Source organism: Hyperolius riggenbachi, chromosome 12 (assembly GCF_040937935.1).
Source record: "Hyperolius riggenbachi isolate aHypRig1 chromosome 12, aHypRig1.pri, whole genome shotgun sequence".
In the NCBI taxonomy this organism is placed as follows: Eukaryota; Metazoa; Chordata; class Amphibia; order Anura; family Hyperoliidae; genus Hyperolius; species Hyperolius riggenbachi.
The window spans coordinates 122,079,490-122,104,070 of NC_090657.1; the positions used below are offsets into that span (position 1 = coordinate 122,079,490).

Consider the following 24,581-nt stretch of genomic DNA (forward strand, 5'->3'; position numbering starts at 1 on the left):
TAATGTAAAATAGTAGAAATAAATGTGCATAATTTGTTTTAAAGTCAGATTTTATAGGTTCTTAAATGCAAAATCTAGTTTTCAAATATGAAAAAAAGTTCTTCGTCCTAAATGAAACCAGTTTCAAATGTATTTTATTCTATTTTCAGACTTCTCCTCCCCCATTCTTGTACATTACGCAACATTAACATTCCAAGGAAAATTCACTCCAGAGCTAGGAAAGATTTAGGCTGCCTGCATTTTCCTGTTTAAACTTTCTAGCATTGCCATCATGAACCTTAAAGCTGTCCTCATTCTCCTAGCCTTGGCGTTTGCCACTATATTGGCACTTGTTATCTTACTGTCTGGATCAGTTAAGTCTACTAAAGGTTGTGATGCCGAATCCCAGGACTTTGGAAGTATGAATATCAACATTGCACAGAAAAGAAAGACAGACAACAAGAACTTTGTGTTTTTGGATCTGCAGCCAGAAGAGTTTTCTGCAGTTGTTGATTACTTAAAGAAAAATCTTGACAAGAAGCTAGTTAACGCAGCTGATGCAAAACCCACTGACAACTGCATCTACTATATTGATATTAAATATCCTTTAAAGCAGAAAGTTTTGGATTATTTAGATAATGGAGCTGAAAAACCAGATCGAGAGGCACTTGCTGTGGTTTTCTTTGGCGATCAAGAAGAACCCAATATTACAGAATATGTGGTAGGTCCACTTCCAAATCTATCATACCACAAGGACATTACACTGCAGAAATACAAAGAAAAGCTGCCTTTCTATCGTCGCCCTGTTATTGGTAGAGAGTATGTTGATGCCTACAATCTGGTTTACAAATATGAATTTTCTACAGCACCTAATTTTTTAAAGGCTCTTGGATTTGATGGAGATAACTTTGCTGCTCTTACAACTGTCCCAAGAGGCTTCTCATCTGGAGACAGAAGTACATGGTTTGTTATGTTTCTTAAAATGAGGGAAAGTTGTTTTACTGTGCATCCAGTTGGACTGGAAATACTTCTTGATCATAAGAGTCTGGATATCACAAAATGGAAAGTAATCAAGGTCTTCTACAATAGTGCTTATTTCTCAAACATGGCTGACCTGGAGAAGCAATACAATGCTGGCAAAATATCAGTGATGAAGTTAAAAAGTGTAACTCCAGACAATGATATTGGTTCTATGAGGCCTAAAACACATCCTGCACCTGGAGCACCTTTCCAGTTTGAGCCTGCTGGTAAACGTTATACTGTCAATGATAACCAGGTAACCTTTCAGTCTTGGAGCTTTACTTTCGGCCTGAATGTAAATACTGGCCTGCGCCTTTTTGACATCAGATTTAACAATGAACGAATTGTTTATGAAATTAGTACTCAAGAGGCAATTGCAATCTATGGTTCTAATGCTCCAGGTGGAATGATCACAAGGTATCTTGATGGCAGTTTTGGCATTGGACGATTCTCATTTGAGTTAGTAAGAGGTGTTGATTGCCCTTATCTGGCTACTTATGTTGATGCTCACCACCTAGCTGAATCTGACATTTCTGAAACCACTAAAAATGCTATATGCATTTTTGAACAGAATGCTGGGATACCTCTTCGCCGTCACTATTCTAATATGCATTCCATGTATTATGGAGGACTGTCAAGCACTATTTTGATTATAAGGGCTGTGTCAACCCTTATTAATTATGATTATGTCTGGGATTTTATTTTCTATCAGAATGGAGTTATTGAAGCAAAAATACATGCCACAGGCTATATCAGCTCTTCATTCTATTTTGCTGATGGAAAAGACTATGGTTCAAGGGTTGGTGAATATACACTGGGAACACTTCACACACACTTTATTAATTATAAAGTGGATATGGATGTTGGAGGTAAGATTTATTAAATCTGGGAATATTAAATGAATGATATGGAAATTATACAAGTGGTAAAAAAAAACGTTTGCACAGATATTATTTCTTCAATCCATTTTTTTTTGGATAACAGAATAAATATAATGTACATAGCAAGTAAATATAGCAAATTTGGTCAATAAACTATAGATCTAAGAAGTGGTAATAATACAGATGTAGATACATACAATATTACATTATATGCTACTATATGCATAACTCTATAGAATAGTAATCTTATATATACCAGAGCGGCAGGGAAATTGTAATAGACAACTGAAGCTTATTCCACCTATTGATGAGCGTAATGACCCAATTACGATTACGCAAAGATTTCGCATAATTAGTGAAATTACAATTATGACCGTAATCGAAATGTCGTGAATTTTACGAAATTACGTGAAATTTTGCGTTTATGGGGAGTTTCGTAATTACGATCATTTTTCGTTATTACAATTGTGTACGTGACACAAACAAATCAGAATTTCGGAAATTCGTCTGTTCTCGAAATTGTGTTCCACTCCAGAGCCTCCTGATGCATTTAAAGTGACAGCATTTGCAGGGACTTTTGCATTATCAGATATTTGCAAGGCCCAAAACCAAGTGTCTCAGCCTGCATGACTGCTAAGTGCACCATGGCAAAGAGCACCTGTCTTAGAAGTGGTTGCAGATAGAGCCTCCTGATACATTTAAAGTGGCAGCATGTGCAGGGACCTTTGCATTATCAGTAATTGCAATCAATGAGTGACTTTCCTGAGTTTAGTTATTACCTGAATGTTCATAATTACTATTAGAAATGAAATTACGTTTATTTTCGTAACTAAAATAACTGTTTCTATAGAAAACTTGAAATTACAAAATTTTGTGTTAAACATGAATTTGCGCCAAAAGCGAAATTTGGAAATGGAAATTTTGCTTACGGAATTCTGAATTACAGTTTGTATGGCAATTATGAAGTTACGAATTCGTGTCATAGTGGCAAAATTCTCGTCCGTAATTAAGGAAACACGAAATTACGAAAATTTCGGTTCAACACTAATTCCACCTATCACGAATGTACTTAAAGAAACCAAGGAGATATCTCCATGTTTACTCATTTAAAGGGACTTCACGGCTGAGTGAATCTAGAGCTTCCTCAGTTTAATACAAAGATGGCAGACCAGTGTAAACCATCATGTTTCGATAGCCGGGTTAACACATAGTACATTACTTAACGTAATATATATAACAAAATACAAAAGTAGCATGAGGTATATAGCCATATTCTATCGACCAAACCCTGAATAGGAAGAGATTGATGTAAGACAAAACAAGATGCATGCTGATGGAACAAATCTTAACCTTAACAATGACTATAAACTAATTAAAATGACCTAACTTTATAACTATGAAAGGTGGAGGACTGAGACTAACTGAAAAATATATCCAAGTCGCAGTGAATCTATTGCTGTTATACTACATGGTTGTTGGTGAGATTGTATAAAAATTGTACAGTCAGATTGCATAGTGTGTGGCCACCTTTATGTAAATACTTATATGCAGAATATTTTCTTCCAATTTTCTTGAATGAGAACATGTTTGTTGGACACCTCCTTATTTTTGAATTTAAGTTCCAGAACTAGGTTAAGGGATACTATAGATACATGTTGAGAAGGGCTGAGTGACTCTTTAGACTTCCAGTTATTGGTGATAATACGTTAGGCCAGCGTTTTTCAACCTGTGTGCCGTGGCACACTAGTGTGCCGCGGGATGTTGCCTGGTGTGCCGTACAGGTCTGGCCTCTCGCCAGACCTGTACCTACTGTAGGGCGCAGGAGGGGGGAAGCAGCGCTAGAAGGAGGGGCAGTGGAGGCAGCGGTGGGGAGGGGGGAAATATCCCCCCCCCTCCCTCACCTGGGACCCCTCCTTCTGCCTCTCTCCCCCTCCATTTAGCGGTGGCAAGTGCGGCTCGGCTGCGGGGAGGCATGCGGAGAATTACTCACCACTTCCGCGTTCCAAGCGCCGGCAGCGTCATGTCATCAGATCTCCGCCTTCAATGCTGCCCACTGTGCTTCCTGATTAGCGGAAGCACAGTGGGCGGCATTGAAGGCGGAGATGTGTGACGACATGACGTTGCCGGCGCTTGGAACTTGGAAGTGGTGAGTAATTCTGCGCATGTCTCTCCGCCGCCGAGCCCGCACTTGCCACCGCTAAATGGAGGGGGAGAGAGGCAGAAGGAGGGGTCCCAGGTGAGGGAGGGGGGGGGATATTTCCCCCCTCCCCACTGCTGCCTCCACTGCCCCTCCTTCTAGTGCTGCTTCCCCCCTCCTGGGCATCTATACTGGGGGGAACTGTACTAGCTATACTGGGGGCAATTAAACTAGCTACACTGGGGGCAACTAAACTAGCTATACTGGGGGCAACTAAACTAGCTATACTGGGGGCAACGAAACTACCTACACTGGGGGCAACTAAACTAGCTATGCTGGGGGCAACTATACTAGCTATACTGGGCACTATACTGGGGCACTACCTACCTATACTGGGCACTATGCTAGCTATACTGGGCACTATGCTAGCTATACTGGGCACTATGCTAGCTATACTGGGCACCATGCTAGCTATCTGGGCACTATACTAGCTATACTGGGCACTATACTAGCTATGCTGGGCACTTTACTGGCTATACTGGGGCACTACCTATCCATACTGGGACTATACTAGCTATACTGGGGCACTACACTAGCTATACTGGGGCACTATACTGGAGTAACTATACTAACCATACTGGGGCAACTAAACCCCCTATACTGGGGCAACTATGCTAGCTATGGAGCCGCACCCCAGCCCCCCCCCCCCATAGCACCGCACTGTCCACTAGGTCGCGCAAACACCCGCGCCCCCCGCCGTTCCCCGGAGAAAAATATGGTCAGAAAGTGTTCCCCGGGCCGGAAAAGGTTGGGAACCACTGCGTTAGGCTATCATAATGATGTGACATATTATTAGCTGATGAGGAAGTTCAATCTTTTGGAGCTCTAGTAATAACAGAGCTAACTGCAGGGAAAGTTGCAAAGACTGCAGGTAATGACTAGATCATATTCTCTGTTTTGACTCAGAATTTGGCCACTAAAGGGCACTCCCTCCATATTTCACATTCCAGCAAGTATCAGACTGGGACTGAGAAAAAGAAGCTAGCTTTCTGCGTGTGATATACCATCTATATCATGTTTTTGATGCTGTTCCCAGTGCAAGTTTCACTTAGAATAAGAAAGTAACAATTTGTTTGCTCAAAGGATCTGTTTCAAAGAAATATGGATCTTTAAATCATAAGACCAGATTAGAAAGTATTTCTGTAGAGGGGAGTAACCCAAATTTAAGAGTACATCATACTAGATGGATGTACTGCCCTTAACATGTAGCTTAGAGTTAAGAAGAGTGACAATATGATCCTCTGTTTGGGAATGATGAGTTTCTTTATATCGAGAAAAACAAAAGTTTGCTTTCTTAAAACAGAAAGAATTTGCGATAATTCAGTTTGGAGTGAGCTTGAGATGTCTCCCAGTGCATCACTGCTGAATATATGCAAATTAACCATTGTTACCCTTAGAAGCTAAACACACCTCCAGAACCGCTGGAATGCAATGATGTGTCAGCTTGTTAATTTGTACAGAGCCATAATAATCCAACATGCATACAGACTGTTTACCTTGAGAAGATTGAGTATCCTGAGATAAGAGAAAAATGGAATTTGGGATATCATACTGCAATTGAAGCAGATATTATTTTTTGATAAACAGAATGATCCTATTCATATTTCTGCATAGATGCCTTCTGTCTTCTTCATCTGTCAAAGCACAGTTGTGCCTGCAACTCATTTTTTTGAATGATGGTGTTTCACCTAGGACCTCTAAGGAGCTTTCCTGCCTTTTCTCCCTATCCCCTTTCCAAAGAATGACACATGCACTTCTGCTATGCGAGCATGCATGAACTGTCTCTGGCTACTGGTTGGCTAAAACAATCATGATCGCTTAGCTGGCAAAATACAGATGTCTGTGCAGAGCCTAAAAGACCACTATTGTTAAAAACTGTAACATTTAAAATACATTATCACACATATATAAGTTGTACTGGGACAAATGTACCTCTTGTATGTAATAAAGTGTTTTCTGGTTCATTGAATTATTATTATCATTAATAATAATAATGATGATGATGATGATGATGATTAAAATCTGAAAAATGGGGTTTTTACTGTAGTAATTCATGGAAAATAGAGAAAAAAAATCGAGTTACAATGGGCCTGATGCACTATATTGTGGAAAAGTTGCACAGGGAGCGTGTTTCACTGCATGTTACAATGTGGGCGTTTCCATGGTAACGCCCAAGACGCTAAAGGGTTAACGTGCGGTGCTCCTTCGGTGTTGGTAATGGTAAAATTACTGTGCGCTCCCAGTGCATGGCAACTTTACCACAGTATAAAGTGCATCAGGCCCATAGTTTGGTTGAAGAAAGACATGTGTCCATCAAATTAACCAGAAGAAAAAAAAGGAAAAGATCTTTGTTCTCAACCTGTACTCTTCCTAGTGGACCTAGAAAAGGGCAGAAAAAACTTTTATAGGCATCATTCTCTATTTCCACTTGTGCCGGACCACATGCACACATTTTTTAGTGCATTGTCCACTCATTGGTAAATGGACAGTGCAGTAAATAAGTTTATAAATAGGAGCTGTTTGTCATTGTGCAACAGATCCAGGAAACAGACCACATGGGCAGATGGATGTATTCCCCCATATGGCCTATGGGGCTAATGCATCTTCTGTGGGCTACAGCTGGACCACGGCAGACCATCGGAGAGGACTCTACAATGCATGGTCCAGCTGTAGCCCAGGGAAGATGTGTTATACCCATAGGTTTATGGAGAAACGCATCCGCCTGCTTATGGTTATTGCTGACTGCACTGGCGTGCGGTCTGCTTACCACAACGGATCCCATGGATCTGTTGCAGAGTGACAACTGTGAACGGCTCCTATTTATAAAATAGGAGCAGTTCACTGTACATTTTAGCAATGAGTGGAATAAGGACAAAAAAAGTCCATTTTCCGGCACAAGTGGGAATACAGCCTCAAATGGAATTAGTCTTAAAAATAAAAAATTCCTTTTTGACTCCAGGGGCCATATGCAATTAACTCTTTCTCCTGAGGTTTCTCCTAGGAGATTGTCAGAATTCTAGCGGTTTTATTTATGCAGGAAAAGCTGTCATATGTGTATGTTTTAAGTTTTAATGTTCTATGCAAAATGTAATTGTAAACTGTAAAGTTAGAGTACTTTTTTAAAATATTGCTCTGTGACATCTCAGCACATTCCAAGCAGTGAAACTCATAATTGGATTATTCTAGTTACAAAAAGTCTGAACATTCTTGTTTATGTTAGTGCGTGGCCATGACATTTGAAAGATGCTGCTGTGTGATTGTTATGATTCTGGAGGGTTGTTGACGTGTTCTAGTCTCAGCTAGCTGATAATATATGATGTTTTGGGAACAGGCTTTATAAAAAAATATAAAACAAGGTGTTTTCCCAATTAGTTAAAGATGATTGAATGATGCCACCTGGTGGTTTCATAGTCTTATAAAATTAATATTATTAATACAGATTGTTATGAAATGCTGACCTCTGCCTGTTGAAGTTATTATATGTATTCATAAGAAAGGCAAATATATAGAACATGATTTTATATTATTAAGATGTAATATGCAATTATTTCTTATATGATTAATTGTTTTAAGAAGAATTATATAATAAGCTTTATATTTAAATAAGTATATTAGAAGCCTTGTATGTTTCATTAAGCCCTAAATTGCTGAAGACTCTCACAGGTCTGTGTTAGTGTCAATTTGACCAACCTTATGTCTGGGAAAGTACCGAGACCTAATTAGCAGAGAACACTTTATCAGAAATGCGTCATGAATGACATTGTTTAGTCTCAATGTCTGGGGCAAAAAAGTCTACCAGCAGACAAGATATGTTTCCAAAAATAGCCTGCGCTCATTCCATACAGCCAGGAGTTAACTTGTTCCCAAAGTTTTTTTTTCCTCTCCTAGGCACAGATACACCTCAGACACAAATGAGAGAAAAAAAGAAGAAACAAATGATAGTGCAGACTGTTATTTAAAGCAAACACCCTTACTGGTGTAGATACGCTGCAACTTCACACTACATGTGAGGGTATGGGGGCGGGGACCACCACCACCGACCTAGCACAGACTCTCCCCTCCGTTTAGTTATCCACCCTGCTCACCATCAAGACTTGCATAAGTGCCCGATACAGAGTAATGGAGTTCAGCCAGCTGCTCGGTCTATTCACAAGTCATGTGTCCAGTCACAATCCGTATCCTTTATACAGCCTCAAAGTAAAGCACAGAAGATGTCCATGTGTAAAACCATAACATTTAATATCACCAATAAAAAGTATTATGCGTACATCAAGTTAGAATTTAAAAAGGCTTTTGAGCGGCGAGGAGGACAACAAGCATGGGAGACGCCGGACAAGCGGGGAGATACCGAGACGAGCTGAGCCGTGGCCCTGGAGGGGAGATCGGTAGTATGCTTGTGACATGCTTTTTAAATTCTAACTTGATGTACGCATAATACTTTTTATTGGTGATATTAAATGTTATGGTTTTACACATGGACATCTTCTGTGCTTTACTTTGAGGCTGTATAAAGGATACGGATTGTGACTGGACACATGACTTGTGAATAGACCGAGCAGCTGGCTGAACTCCATTACTCTGTATCGGGCACTTATGCAAGTCTTGATGGTGAGCAGGGTGGATAACTAAACGGAGGGGAGAGTCTGTGCTAGGTCGGTGGTGGTGGTCCCCGCCCCCATACCCTCACATGTAGTGTGAAGTTGCAGCGTATCTACACCAGTAAGGGTGTTTGCTTTAAATAACAGTCTGCACTATCATTTGTTTCTTCTTTTTTTCTCTCATTTGTGTCTGAGGTGTATCTGTGCCTAGGAGAGGAAAAAAAACTTTGGGAACAAGTTAACTCCTGGCTGTATGGAATGAGAGCAGGCTATTTTTGGAAACATATCTGATACTGGACTGGTAACTGTATATAGCGCGCCCCACCTAACATCTAACTTTGATCCTTAGCGCTGTACTACTGTGTGTTGAACAGCAGACAAGATGGCTGGTGACGTCCATTTTTAATTAACTGCGTCAGAAATGACCCTATATATGACCCTATATCAAATGTCAAGCACTCCAAATGACGTTAATTTCCATAAGATAAGGTAATTAAGGAATTTATAAACAATAATATTATGATTTAGGTATTCAAACATGATAAAGCATTGATGCATGGAAGCTTTAGCCAATCAGAACCTGGGATTCAGGGAAATTCCAGATTAGGCAGCCATATTGCTTCCTATCCCTATAAAAGTAGGAGCTGAAAGCTCATAGTTTGCAGAAGCCCAACAATCTCCTGAGAAGACACGAGACAGAAGCTACTTTCCCACATGTGGTTCTAGATGCTGAAGAGATGACAGAGAAGGGGTAATATGCTTAATCTGGTGATTTACAAAGCTATATTTTATGCTATTTCTTTAAGAAGATTACCACAAGTTTTACACAGCTAATAGATACACAGCTATTGATACAGATGAGACTACTATTGATCTTAGTCTACATAACACAACTGTTATATTCCTTTTTGAATGTACTTAGAAGATGGATGATCGCTTAGCTATATAGGCCATGATGAGATGGAATACTGTTAGAAGGAAACACTACTTAGAACTGTTCATATTTTGTATATATGCTGTATGATAAGCAAATACAATTTTTTATATAAAATCTTATACTGAGTGCTCTGATTCATTTCAAGGTATACAGTCAATCTATAATTACTGTTATAGAGGGTTCAGACCCCACTATGCCGGATTTATATGATGGCAACGCTTTAAGGGCTGGTCCTTTACTGAGTTAGCAATCATGAAAAAGGCAAGAACCGCTCAGGTTTTTGACAACTGTACAAATGGAACGGATGTGAAAGGATCCAATTTTAACCTATGGATCCATTCACATGCGTCCGTTGGTACGGATATGTTCCATACGTTGTGGTCCCCAGACGTAAAAATTGCTGCAGGCCCTAATTTTCCAGACTGCTCTGCTTAGCGGAACGGATCCGGACAAAAATGCTGCAGCTTTGGGGCAATGGAAAATGGAATGTTTATTCACACTAGTGAATGTTAGCAAGAAGTTTTTTTAGAAGCTATTTTTTATGCTATTTCTTTTAGAAGATTACTACAAGTTTCACACAGCTATTATATACACAGCTATTGATACAGATGAGACTATTTTTGATCTTATTCTACATAACACAACTGTCATATTCTTTTTTGAATGTACTTGGAAGATTGATTAACACTTGGTTATAAAGCCTTTGATAAGATGGAATACTGTTAGAAGGAAACATTACTTGGAACTGTTAATATTTTGTATATATGCTGTATGATAAGCAAATACAATTTATTTATATAAAATCATATACTGAGTGCTCTGATTCATTTCAAGATACACCGTCAATCTATAATTACTGTTATAGTGGGTTCAGACCCCGCTATGCCGGATTTATATGATAACAACGCTTTAAAGAAACTCTGAAGTGAGAATAAATCTCGCTTCAGAGCTCATAGTTAGCAGGGGCATGTGTGCCCTGCTAAACCGCCGCTATCGCGCAGCTAAACGGGGGTCCCTTCACCCCCAACCCCTCCCCCCCCCGCAACACTTGGTCGCAGACTTGGTCGCTCCTGGAGGCAGGGCTAACGGCTACAGCCCTGCCTCCAGTCGCGTCTATCAGCGGCGCATCGCCCCCTCTCCCCCGCCCCTCTCAGTGAAGGAAGGCTGAGAGGGGCGGGGGAGAGGCGGAGATACGCGCTGACAGACGCGCGTGGGGCAGGGCTGCGGCGGTTAGCCCTGCCCCAACCAGGAAGCGCTCCCCCGCTGCACCGAGGGGATTTGGGGGTGAAGGGACCCCCGTTTAGCGGGGCGATAGCGGCGGTTTAGCAGGGGCACACATGCCCCTGCTATCTATGAGGTCTGAAGCGAGATTTATTCTCGCTTCAGACTCTCTTTAAGGACTGGTCCTTTACTGAGTTAGCAATCATGAAAAAGGCAAGAACCGCTTAGATTTTTGACAAGTTAATTTTTCATCTTCAACTTAAATTAACTTTTTAGCCCTTTGCAATGGAAAAAGTACCAAAAAGTATGTGATAAAGTACTGTCAAAATTATTTTGAGCATTTGTTTGCTGGTGGTGTAAAATGTACTTTATTTACAAGTTATGAAAATATTACCTAGGAGAAAACTCAGGTGAAAAAGTGAATTGCATATGGCCCCAGGTGGCAATCAGATAAATCTCTGGATCAACACTGTTGGAAATTACCTAGTAATGATATCCACGGATGTCCTTCACCCAGTGGTTGACACAGCCAATAGTGGGCCCCTGTGCAAAATACCAACCGCAGACCCACCCTCTCAGGCAGCAAAACGAGTGTGGCCATAACAAAAAAGGGGTACAGTTAAAGATGAACAGTAAGGCCAAAAACAACTCACTGCCAGTGTGTAGCCCACGTCTACCTTATTGGGGAAAACTTGATCTTTCCAGGAAAAAATGCAAGCATCCAATGTTATTCAATAGGCTTTTTAAACTTGTGTTTAAATCTTGCAGCCTCAGCAGTTACAAAACGTTGTGTAACTGCTGAGATTTGATAGACGCAAGTTTAAAAAGCCTATTGAGTGCCTCCTTCTTGTCCGTTTACTCTGAACAAGTGTGGAGTGGTGACCCACATGAGCATTGTGCACCGGCTACTTGGGCCTGACCAGGCTTAAGAAAAGGTTACCCATGGCAATGGTTACTTGTGCAACTAATGTTATTGCAGCTTTCAGACACAAGCCCTGCCCACCCAATGACGCTCATCTGCAGCTATATTTTAATTATGCCTAGGATGCACATCCTTCTTGGTAGTGAGAGTTGTGAAAAAACAAACAAAAAAAACAAATGAGGAGTGCTCCATGAACTCTGCAGGACATGCCCTCATGGCAGAGGGAGAGGTGTGCAGAGACAGCACAAGCTGCCTGTGTGTGCTCCTCTGAGACATTTTCATTTCTTTGTGTGTTTGCATTCTGAGAGACTGTGAGGGAGAGGATCATGCTGCTTGCTTCACAGGAGGTGACTTATTTAACCTTTTTGGGGCCACGGACGTTGAATCAACGTCCAGCAGGTGGTGTCACCGTTCTGACCGGACGTTGATTCAACGTCCGCACTAACAAACCGTCCCGACGCGATTGTGCGCACCAGAGAGGGGAGATTAAGCTGTCATCTGACATCTCCCCGAGTGATCAGCAGCCATCGCGTATGGCTGCTGATCACGTGATCACTACGATCGCCATTGGATCGTAGTGATCACTTTGACAGCTGCAGCGGTAGGGGGGAAAAGAGGATCCACTCACCTCTGTGCAGTTCCAGCGACGATCGGCGCCCCTCTCTGCTCTGGCCAGCATCTCTGCTCCGTCTGACATCAGCACCGGGTCCCGGCTTGATGACGTCATCAAGCTGCGACCCGGACCTGAGCGTCATTTGGAGCGGAGATGCCGGCTGGAGAAGAGGTGGCTACTGCGGCTCATCGCTGGAGCCTGGAAGGTGAGTGATGGCTGCCAGCTACAGGGGGGACACCTGCCTCCATGGGGGACACCATGCCCAGCCAGCCACAAATGGGATCCGGCCGACCAACCCCCCCCCCCCCCCCCCCCATTGCAAATTGGCCTGGTCCTTACGGGGGGGTTAGGCGGCCGGTCCTGAAGTGGTTATGAAAAAAACAGGACTTGATAATGGTAGAAAGGAATAACTCTATAAGTCCAGAAATGCCAGGCTAAACAGGTGGCTTTTCAGTCTGAAGTTAAATAACTCCAGAGAAGGGGCTGTCCTTACTGGGTGTGGTAGGGAGTTCAAAAGGGTATTTATATTATTTATTGGATTTATATAGTGCCAACATATTACGCAGTGCTGTGCAATACATAGGATTACAGACAATGACAACAGGGGTGACTGACAGTACAATACAGACAATAGACAATACAATAAACAATACAGGTAATAAGCAATAAGATACACAACACAATACAGGTAGTAATACAATGCCAGATCATACACTAGAGTGGTAGTGCATATTACAAGTTCACATATTCTGTGTAGGGTGTACAATCAAGCATGATACACAAGGGGAGAGGGCCCTGCCAAAGGCTTACAATCTAGAGGGAGGTGGTGGTGGTGACATGAAAGGAGGTGGGTAGCATAAAAAATCTCTCAGTAGAGAGAGTTAGGGCAGCATCGATTGACTTTTGAGTGCTTTTTTGAAGGTGTTGAAGGAGGGGGCAAGCCTGATGGGCAGTGGGAGAGAATTCCACAGGATGGGGGCAGCTCCAGTGAAGTCCTGTAGTCATGCATGGAAGTGTGAGATGCATGGGGCGGTTAGGAGGAGGTTAGGAGGAGCGAAGTGGATGGCCAGGTGTGTATCTGCAGAACAGGTCAGAGATGTAAGTCAGGCAGGACTTGTGTATAGATTTGTAGGCCAAACATAGGATCTTGAGAAGGGTTGGGGCAGCATGATAGAAAGCTCTGTCTCTCAAAGGATTTGAGGTGCACTCTGGGAGTCACCAAGTTTATAGAACTGCTGATCTGAGGTTGTAAGAGGTGCGGTGCAGTTTCAGCAAGTCCTTTTATGTATCCAGGGTCCAAATTGTGCAGAGATTTGAATGTAAACAGTCCAATCTTGAAGAGTATTGTCCATTTTACAGGTAGCTAGTGCAATAGCAAAGAATCGGTGTAGTGTGACAGTGGAGATGCTGGTTTGTTAGCAGTATGCCAGCAGCATTCTGTACTAATTGCAGGCGGTACAGGTCCTTGTTTGGGAGGCCTGCAAAGAGGGCATTGCAGTAGTCCAGCCGTGATGTGATGAAGGTGTGAACTAGGGTTGGAAGATCCTCTGGGGGAAAGAGATGTTTAATTTTTGCAATGTTCTTCAGATGAAAGTAGGAAGATTTGACTACAGCTGAGATTTGGTTTCTGAAGCTCAATTCCCCATCGATTAGCATGCCAAGGCTGTGTACAAGGTCTGAGCTGTTTATGTCTGAATCCTGACTGGTGTTGATTTAGGATAGAGCTGTTTTGATGCCAAGTGCCGACCTTTTGACAACAAGGACCTCAGTTTTGTCAGCATTCAGTTTTAACCAGTTGTTGTTCATCTATGCCTGTAGCTCAGCTAAGCAAGAATTTATTTTTGGAGTAGAGTCTGTTCCACCAGTTTGAAGTACAGGTATAGCTGCGTGTCTTCGGCATAGCAGTGGTATGTCAGGCCATGTTGTTGGATAATTGTACCAAGTGGTAGCATATAGATTGCAAATAGCAGAGGGGATAGGATTGATTCTTGTGACACAACAAATTTTAGAGGTGCAGGGTTGGACATGACAGGTCCTAGGGATACTCTCTGTGTTCTCTCAGTTGAGAACGATTTGAACCACTGGAGAACTGAGCCACTGATGCCACAGTACTCCTGCAGTCTGTTGAGCAAGATTTCATGGTCAACTGTATCAAAAGCTGCTGAGAGATCCAACAGGATTAGGATGGAGCATTCCCCTCTGTCCCTTGCCATGAGCAGATCATTTGAGACTTGGATGAGGACTGTTTCACAGCTGTGGCGTTTTTTAAAGAGAATCTGTATAAAGAAAATATGCCCCTGGGGGGTACTCGCCTCGGGAGGGGAAGCCTCTGGATCCTATCAAGGCTCCCTCCATCCAACCTGTCCCACGGTGGTCTTGCCACTGGTCCTGGAATGGCAAGCATGTAAATATTTACCTTTCTGGCTCCAGTGCAGGTGCAGTTGCCGCTCTGGTCTTGGAAATAGATGGAAGTAGCCAATTCCAGTCGGGTCCGCTCTACTGCGCAGGCATAAGACGCCTGCGCAGTAGAGCGGACCCGGCTGGAATAAGCTATTTCCATGTATTTCCATGCTGAGAGCCACAACAGCACCACCCGCTGGAGCCAGGGAAGGTAAATATATCAAGCCTTGTCAGGCTTGTTGAGGGAGAATTGCGGGAGACTTCGAGGGAGCCAGCGCTGGATTGCCTGCAGCTACAGGGATGGGGGAAGCCTCATTGGAACCCTGAGGCTTTCCCCTCCCGAGGTAAGTACACCCCAGAGGACTTTTTTTTATTTTATACAGGGTCTCTTTAAGCAGTTCCCGACCTCCTCAGGCTAATGGGCAGGGGGAGTGTGGCAGGCACAGGACCGCCTAACGCCAATTGGCTTCATCGCGGTCCTTGCGAGATTAGCAGGGAGCAAGCACTCGTTCAAGTGTGCGTTCCCTGCAGGGGACACAGGAGGCCGCTGCAAACAGCCTGCCAGCTGTGATCGGAGATGGCAGGCTGAAATAAACAAACAGAAAAATATGCAATTATTTATGTGTACAGAGTTGCAGTCTAGCGCAGTGCTGTACAGAGGACAGATCTGTCACTTAAATGTCCCTAGCAACGGATCATAATCAAATACCACACATAGGCTGATGCCTATGTATGGGTAGTGCAGTGCATGTATCGCGATCTAGGGCTAATTTGGGGGGGCGGGGGAATAAAAGAAATACAGGGTTTTTTTTTATTAAAATAAAATCTTTTAAATTAATAATGATAAAAAAACAGCAGCGACAGAAAGCTGTTTTAGTGACAAGAAAAGAAGGTAACATTCATTTGGGTTATAAGTTATAAGAGTAAGCACTAAACTGTTAAAGCTGTGAAATGCTGAATTGTAAAAAATGGGGGGTGTAAACCTGTGGTCCTCCCAGAGGTTAAAGACTGATTGTAGAGGGTCCAGGATGTTGTTTGCTGAGAGCCTGGCTTCACATTGCAGATGCCAGACAGCCCTTTCAATAACTTTACCTAAGAAGGGGAGCAGTAGTGATAGTACTCAGGTAATAGCAATGCACGGAAGCGCCCTTTAGTATTGTACTGTTATGGCTTAATTTTGAACAATCTCTAAGGTAAGAATAAAGCGTCTTACCTGTAATGAAAAGAGTCTCAAACCGATAAACAGGCAGTAAATTTATTGTGCACTTAAGACCACGCGTTTTGCGACCAAAAGTCGCTTCCTGAGGTCAAATACTCGTGCTTTAAAAGAAAAAATTCCAGATGGCACTCAGAAACAGCTTACATCAAAATATCAATAGATAAAAAATGACCATAAACATATAAAAACTTGAACGTATTACAATACATATAGGGACATATATACAACATGAGGGGGTTAAAATATATGGCAGAAACCTTATGATACAGAGGAATCAATTGGGATAATATGTGGCCTCTAAGTTGTCAATTTTGTGAAAAATTACATTAAGACCACATAGACCTAAAACTGTACAGTCAGAAAAGTACCATAAAACGGGTCACATGCAGGATATACCATTAATATTAGAAATAGAAAAAGAGCTATTGATATTTTGATGTAAGCTGTTTCTGAGGGCCCTTTTCCACACCTGCAATCGCTAGCGTTCATGCTGAATGCTAGCGATTGCTGAATCGCAAAACCGGCGATTCCCCCGACGTTTGCAGCCGCGATTTTGCTATGCTATGCACTGCATAGCAAAATCGCGGCAATTATCGCTCCGCCGCGCGTTCGCGTTCCCGACAAAAGCGAATCGCGGTAGTGGAAATGACCTACCGCGATTCCTATGTTAAAAAGCAAACCGTAGCGATTGTAAAATCGCTAGCGGTTTGCGGTTTTGCGATTCAGCCAGCGCTGGTGGAAAAGGGCCCTGAGTGCCATCTGGAATTTTTTCTTTTAAAGCACGAGTATTTGACCTGAGGAAGCGACTTTTGGTCGCGAAACGCGTTGTCTTAAAGTGACTCTGTAACAAAAATTACAACGTTTTTTCTACCATCCTACAAGTTCCTAAACCTATTATGTGTTCTGGCTTACTGTAGCTCTTTCTACTATAACCATCTCTGTAATAAATCAATGTATCTTTCCCCTGTCAGACTTGTCGGCCTGTGTCTGGAAGGCTGCCAAGTTCTTCAGTGTTGAACTGTTCCTCTATGCACACTCCAGTGTGTGTTTTATTTACATAAGCCAGCAGCTTCTCTGCTATCTTATCAGTGATAGAAGAGAGCTGGATAAAAATCCTCCTCTGGAGGCTGTGAAAGGAGCTGGTCTGTCACATACTGAGGAATTAACGACATAGGTAGAGCTGTCTGCAGGAAGCCTGTAATGTTCAGTGCATGAGAGAAGCTGGGGACAGAAGGTAAACACACACAAGTGATCTCTTGAGATTCAGAAGTAAAGGTGGCCATACACTGGCCCGATTTGCGGCAGTTTCGACAGCAGATTCGATCACTGGGATCGAATCTGCTGCCAATCGTTCGCGCAACACGCACCCGCCGATCCGATTTCCTCCCGAAATCGGATCGGTCCGTCGATCGCGCCGTGCGGGAAATTACCCTCGATCGCCCGCGGGTAGGGAGCGCGTCGCTAGCGGCGGCCGATCCGATCAGGTATACATTACCTGAGGCTGGCTCCCGGGCATCCCGTCCGTCACTGCTCCCGTCATGGCACCTCCGGCATCCTCGTATAACTTCCGCTGTCATGCCAGTGACAGCGGAAGTACAACTAGAGGGCGCTCTATTTGAACTTCCGCTGTCACTGGTGTGATAGCTTAAGTTCTATGCGGATGCCGGAGCCGGAGGTGCCACATGACGGGGACATCACGCCCGGGAGCCAGCCTCAGGTAATGTATACCGGCGGGGGGAGCGGCGGCAGCACCACCACAACAGATTGTGATCGGTTTCAGGCTGAAATCGATTCACAATCTGTTTGCAGGAAAGGCAGCCATACGATCCCTCTCTGATCAGATTCGATCAGATAGGGATCTGTCAGCTGGTCGATCTGATGGCACATCGACCAGTGTATGGCTGCCTTAAGGCTGTATACAGCCTGCTTGTGTATGGATGTATTTTCTATGTGTGGACATACTGTACATCAACCTACTTCCTGTTTTGGTGGCCATTTTGTTTGTTTATAAACAAACTTTTTAAAACTGTTTTGACTACTTTTAATGTGGCGGGGAGCGGTGAAATTGTGACAGAGGGTAATAGGAGATGTCCCCTAACACACTGGTATGTTTACTTTTGTGCGATTTTAACAATACAGATTCTCTTTAAGTGCACAATAAATAAAGGTAAGACGCTTTATTCTTACCTTAGAGATTGTTCAAAATTAAGCCATAACAGTACAATACTAAAGGGCCCCTCCGTGCATTGCTATTACCTGAGTGTTATACCCTACCTGTTAGGGGAGTTGTCTCTATCTTTGTATAGGGCACTCTTTTTTCTTAAGCAGCAGCGACCTGAAAGGCCGAGTGGAGACGGTACTTCTCCATATGTGTTGAAAGTGGTTGCCGTCAAAAGCAACCCACTTTTGTGAGTATAATAATCTTTATTACCTTGTCCATATACCGAAACGTTATTACACGATAGTGGGCTCCCGGTGCCCCTGTGTTTTTTATCTTTTATCCAGTCCGAGTAGTGATAGTACTCTGCTTGTGTGTTATGTGGAAAACACTTGAATATATCACTAGAAGTGGGCACACATTTGGGTCAGTGCCAGTGGGCTCTGTCTGTGGAGTATCACACAGACACTGAGATATGCAACAGGTGAGGTCAAACACAATACAGTGATAATAACAGAGGCCCTGGAGCAGTAGTGTTAGTACTCTGCTTGTGTGAATTGTGGCACACAATTAAATATCAATAGAAGTGGGCACAGGTGTGGGTCAGTGATAGAGTGACCAGACGTCCCGGATTTCCCGGGACGCGTCCCGGATTCGGGGTCCGCTGTCCCAGGCAGCATGAGGTCCCGGGAAACGTCCCGCTTTCAGCAGCGGGACGTCCCGGCCTCGGGACTCTAGCCACTCTATACTCATGAACTGGCAGCGGCGTCTATAGACGCCATGCCAGTTCATTGCCCGCAGCCCCGCTCCAGCCTCCTTCTTTCTGTGTCTGTTCCGACACCGGCAGGCGAGCAGGGCTACGGAAAGATGGCTGCCGAAGCCCTGTACTGGAGACTATTTGTGTCTCCAGTACAGGGCTTCGGGTGCCATCTTGCCATAGCCCTGTCAGCACGGGAGAGAAGATCAGCAGCAAGATGGTCCCGGGAGCAGCGCACCAGAGGCCGGAGACTTCTGCCAGGTGAGTAAATGCTTTCTTTGGCTGTTTGCCCGCATTGTTTTTTTTTCCAGGTGAAATGTTTGCTCGCAATGCGTTTCTTTTCTGGTGAAATGTTTGCCCGCATTGCGTTTTTTTTTCCAGGTGAAATGTTTGCCCGCATTGCGTTTCTTTTCTGGTGAAATGTTTGCCCGCATTGCGTTTCTTTTCCAGGTGAAATGTTTGCCCGCATTGCGTTTCTTTTCAGGTGAAATGTTTGCACGCATTGTGTTTCTTTTCTGGTGAAATGTTTGCCCGCATTGCGTTTCTTTTCTGGTGAAATGTTTGCCCGCATTGCGTTTCTTTTCTGGTGAAATGTTTGCTCGCATTGCGTTTATTTTCTGGTGAAATGTTTGCTTGCATTGCGTTAATTTTCTGGTGAAATGTTTGCCCGCACTGCGTTACTTTCCTGGTGAAATGTTTGCCCGCATTGCGTTTATTTTGTACTGACATGTTGGCCGCATTGCGTTTATTTTGTGCTGACATGTTTGCCCGCATTGCGTTTATTTTGTACTGACATGTCTGCCCGCATTGCGTTTATTTTGTACTGACATGTTGCCCGCATTGCATTTATTTTATACTGACATGTTGCCCGCATTGCATTTATTTTGTACTGACATGTTGCTCATTGCGTTTGTTTTCTGGTGTCCGGGGTAACTGTTACTGCCTTTATTATTTAATGGTCATAGATGGCTATGTTTGCTGCTTTGTGGTTACGGTATACTATTAGCATCACACAGTTTCTGCACACCCATGATGCAAAGTCTCGTTTGTCCACATCATGGCGTAAACACTGCTTTCTTATGCCTCGCTGTTACATAATTACATTAGCTCCGCCCATACAATGTCATGGCCACGCCCATTTCCCAGTCTTCGGCACTGCGCGCTCCTCAGTCCTCCCCACTTTTCGCCGCGGCGCGCTAAGCACGCCGCAGCCCCCTGCCCCCCCCCCCAACGCCCCCCCTCCCCATCCCAGGTTGGACCTACAAAAATCTGGTCACTCTAGTCAGTGACAGTGGTGTCTGTCTGTGGAGTATCACACAGACACTGAGATATGCAACAGGTAAGGTCAAACATAATACAGTGATAAAACAGAAAGGTACAATTCATTTGGGTGCTAAGTTGCGGGAGTAAGCAATACACTGTTAAAGCTGTGAAGTGCTGAATTGTAAAAAATGGCCTGGTCACTAGGGGGTGTAAACCTGTGGTCTTCAAGAGGTTAAAGCCAGATTGTAGAGGGTCCAGGATGTTGTTTGCTAAGAGCTTGGCTTCATGTTGCAGATAGACAGCCTTTTCAATAACTTTACATAAGAAGGGGAGTAGTAGTGATAGTACTCTGCTTGTGTGTTATGTGGAAAACGCTTAAATATCACTAGAAGTGGGCACAGGTGTGGGTCAGTGACAGTGGTCTCTGTGGAATATCACACAGACACTGAAATATGCAACAGTTCAAACACGATACAGTGATAATAACAGAGGCCCTGGAGCAGTAGTGATAGTACTCTGCTTGTGTGTTATGTGGCACACAATTAAATATCACTAGAAGTGGGCACAGGTTTGGGTCAGTGCCAGTGTGCCCTGTCTGTGGAGTATCCCACAGACACTGATATATGCAACAAGTGAGGTCACACATAATAAAGTGTTATAACAGAGCCCTGGAGCAGCAGTGATCATACTCTGTGTGTTATGTGGCACACCATTATATGTCACTAGAAGTGGGAACAGTTTTGGGTCAGTGCCAGAGTGCCCTGTCTGTGAAATATCACACAGACACTGATATACAGTCTTTCCCCTAAAATAAGACATCCCCCGAAAATAGGACCTATCTTATATTTCAAGCATGCTTGACATATAAGACATCCCCTGAAAATAAGACCTAGCTGCACCCCCCCGAGATTCTGACTAATTCCGACTAATTCTGGCCGCAAAAGTGATGGAAAAGATGTTTCAAGGGGTCTAACACCTGGAGGGGGTTTGGCGGAGTGGGATACACTCCAAAAGTCCTGGGGAAAATTACGGATTTGACGCACAGCAGGGTTATAATCCCTAAAGGGCAGAAATCACATTGCATTCCTAAATTGGAGGCATAAAGTGCTTGAAAACATCTTGCGTGTGTAGACATGGATCAGCAGGTAGTGTACTGCTTCACACTGACAGACTAAACTCACTGTGTAATGCACTGCAAACAGCTGTTTGTGTAGTGATGGCCGTGCTGGACTAGTACGCACCATGGCGAGAGTGCAGGCGATGGCGGTTTTCAAGCCCATATGGTCGGGCTGAGGTAGCTCAATGACAGAACAATAGTGACTGTCCAGCTGATCGAATTTGGTCTGTTCACAATGAAGCAACGACCTTCTTATCTTGGGTGTGCCCCCCAACACACTCATATAGGTCATTGCTTCATTGTGATATGCAAGCCCCTTCACCACGGCAAGGTAACGATCACGAAGGGGAATTGACACATGTACATGCCTTTTGTTTTGTTGTTGCAGCCACAGTGCAGCCAGAAAAATTAGGCAGGCATGTCCATGCACCAGAAAAATTATTATAGCGGCCGCTGCTAGCAGCAGCCTTAAAACTTCAGGAATCCACTTGGAGTCCTGAACCCTGTTGGTGGTGGTGGAGAAGGCAGTCAAGTGGCCTGCAGGCAGAGATGCTGTGTGAGGACCGACTTAGTCTTGGGGCAGGCAGTCACATGGCGTGCAGGCAGAGATGCTGTGTGTGGGGACTGACTTAGTCAGGCAGGCCTGACCGTGCTTTGCAGACCAGGCATCCGTGGTCAGATGGACCCTTGACCCAATGCTGTGTGCCAGAGATGACACCACTTGACTTTCAACATCACAGTACAGTACAGCCTTTTTTGAGAAATAATTGCGGCCTGGTATCTTCCACTGCGGTGTGAGAAAACAAAAGTGCCTCTATTCACAAACTCCTGATAGAAGAAAACCTTTATGACGCATGGAGATCCCTTCATGCTTCAGAAAGGGATTATACCTTTTTCTCCCATGTCCACAAATCTTTTTCCCGAATTGACCTCTTCCTCACAGATAGAATCTCACTACAGAAGATAACAGAAGCCTCAATTAACTCTATAACCTGGTCAGATCATGCTTCCATATCGATCTCTATCTCCTCTTCTGGCCACATAATGGACCGTCCTTTATGGAAGTTAAATTCTTCTCTACTCCAAAATTCCAAACATAAAACTTTTATTCAAAGCAATCTAGAAGATTACTTTCAAATTAATGATAACACAGAAGCTAGAATAGATTTGATATGGAATGCCCATAAAGCAGTCATCCGAGGTTGTTTCATCCAGTTAGAAGCAAGAGTTAAAAAAGATAAAACTTCACGCCTGAATATAATCCTTGGAAAAATTCAAACTTTAGAGAAACAAATTAAGGACAATAATTCCCAACAGCTAGAGAAATAATTATTCGCCTTAAGACATGAATTAAGAATGACCCTTTCCGACAATTATGAATTCCCAGGGGCGTCGCTAGCCCTATTTTGGGGGGGCACGTGCCCCCAATCTGTCCTGGGGTGCCACGGATCTCCGCCCGGCCGCCCCCTCTGTCAGCGGCTCCCTCCAGCCGCCGCCACCGCGTCACTCAAACCTCACGATCAGGCGGCGAGCCGGCGACCAATCGTGCGGGCGCTAGGACCCAGCGCCCGCACTGATATGCGGAAGTGACATCACTTCCGCATATCGAGCGGGTGCGTCCGGCGCCCACTGGTACTGGTCGGGTCGCCGCTGATCATGAGGTCTGCTGTGAGGTAAGGGGGGGAGCGGCGGCGGCAGGCTAGAGGGGGGGCCTCCCTGTCACTCACTCACTCCCTAAAGGGCCTCCCTGTCACTCACTCACTCCCTAAAGGGGCTCCCTGGCACTCACTCACTCCCTAAAGGGGCTCCCTGGCACTCACTCACTACCTAAAGGGCCTCCCTGTCACTCACTCACTTCATAAAGGGGCTCCCTGGCACTCACTCACTCCCTAAAGGGGCTCCCTGGCACTCACTCACTGCCTAAAGGGGCTCCCTGTCACTCACTCACTGCCTAAAGGGGCTCCCTGTCACTCACTCACTACCTAAAGGGGCTCCCTGTCACTCACTCACTCCCTAAAGGGGCTCCCTGTCACTCACTCACTGCCTAAAGGGGCTCCCTGTCACTCACTGACTGCCTAAAGGGGCTCCCTGTCACTCACTGACTGCCTAAAGGGGCTCCCTGTCACTCACTCCCTAAAGGGGCTCCCTGTCACTCACTCCCTAAAGGGGCTCCCTGGCACTCACTCCCTAAAGGGGCTCCCTGGCACTCACTCCCTAAAGGGGCTCCCTGGCACTCACTCCCTGCCTAAAGGGGCTCCCTGGCACTCACTCACTCCCTAAAGGGGCTCCCTGGCACTCACTCACTGCCTAAAGGGGCACCCGGGCACTCACTCACTCCCTAAAGGGGCTCCATTGCACTCACTCACTGCCTAAAGGGGTTTCCTGTCACTCACTCACTGCCTAAAGGGGCTCCCTGTCACTCACTCACTGCCTAAAGGGGCTCCCTGTCACTCACTCACTACCTAAATGGGCTCCCTGTCACTCACTCACTCCCTAAAGGGGCTCCCTGTCACTCACTCACTGCCTAAAGGGGCTCCCTGTCACTCACTCCCTTAAGGGGCTCCCTGTCACTCACTCCCTAAAGGGGCTCCCTGGCACTCACTCACTCCCTAAAGGGGCTCCCTGGCACTCACTCACTGCCTAAAGGGGCTCCCTGGCACCCACTCACTGCCTAAAGGGGCTCCCTGGCACTCACTCACTGCCTAAAGGGGCTCCCTGTCACTCACTCACTGCCTAAAGGGGCTCCCTGCCACTCACTCACTGCCTGAAGGGCCTCCCTGTCACTCACTCACTGCCTGAAGGGCCTCCCTGTCACTCACTCAGTGCCTGAAGGGGCTCCCTGGCACTCACTCACTGCCTGAAGGGGCTCCCTGGCACTCACTCACTGCCTGAAGGGGCTCCCTGGCACTCACTCACTGCCTGAAGGGGCTCCCTGGCACTCACTCACTGCCTGAAGGGGCTCCCTGGCACTCACTCACTGCCTGAAGGGGCTCCCTGGCACTCACTATCGGGGTCCCTTTCACTCACTAGCTAACTGGAGGCGCCTGTCACTCACTAGCTAACCTGGGGGTCCCTTTCACTCACTAGCTAACTTGGGGGGCTACCATATTAAGGGGGCATTCTGCCTATTTATGAGAAATGCTGTTAATTTATGTGCCTCATGACTGCTGAATTTGTCTTGTTGGGAGCCATATGATTTGTTGGGAGCCTCAAGATTGCTGAATTTGTCTTGTTGGGGGCCTCATGATTTGTTGGGGGCCTCATGATTGCTGAATTTGTCTTGTTGGGGGTCAAATGAT

The 24,581-nt window shown here is 44.7% G+C and overlaps 1 protein-coding gene across 3 annotated transcripts in view; it reads left to right on the plus strand.

Moving 5' to 3' along the window:
• The first annotated feature begins 252 nt into the window (after nucleotides 1-252).
• The window catches only part of LOC137541609 (amine oxidase [copper-containing] 3-like), a 643,078-nt gene continuing 618,749 nt past the window's right edge, over nucleotides 253-24,581 (plus strand). For all 3 annotated transcript variants that reach the window (XM_068263001.1, XM_068263002.1, XM_068263003.1), the window contains exon 1: nucleotides 253-1,868. In XM_068263001.1, the coding sequence (XP_068119102.1) occupies nucleotides 272-1,868 (1,597 nt within the window). In that variant the 5' untranslated portion in view covers nucleotides 253-271. The remainder of the gene's footprint in view (nucleotides 1,869-24,581) is intronic.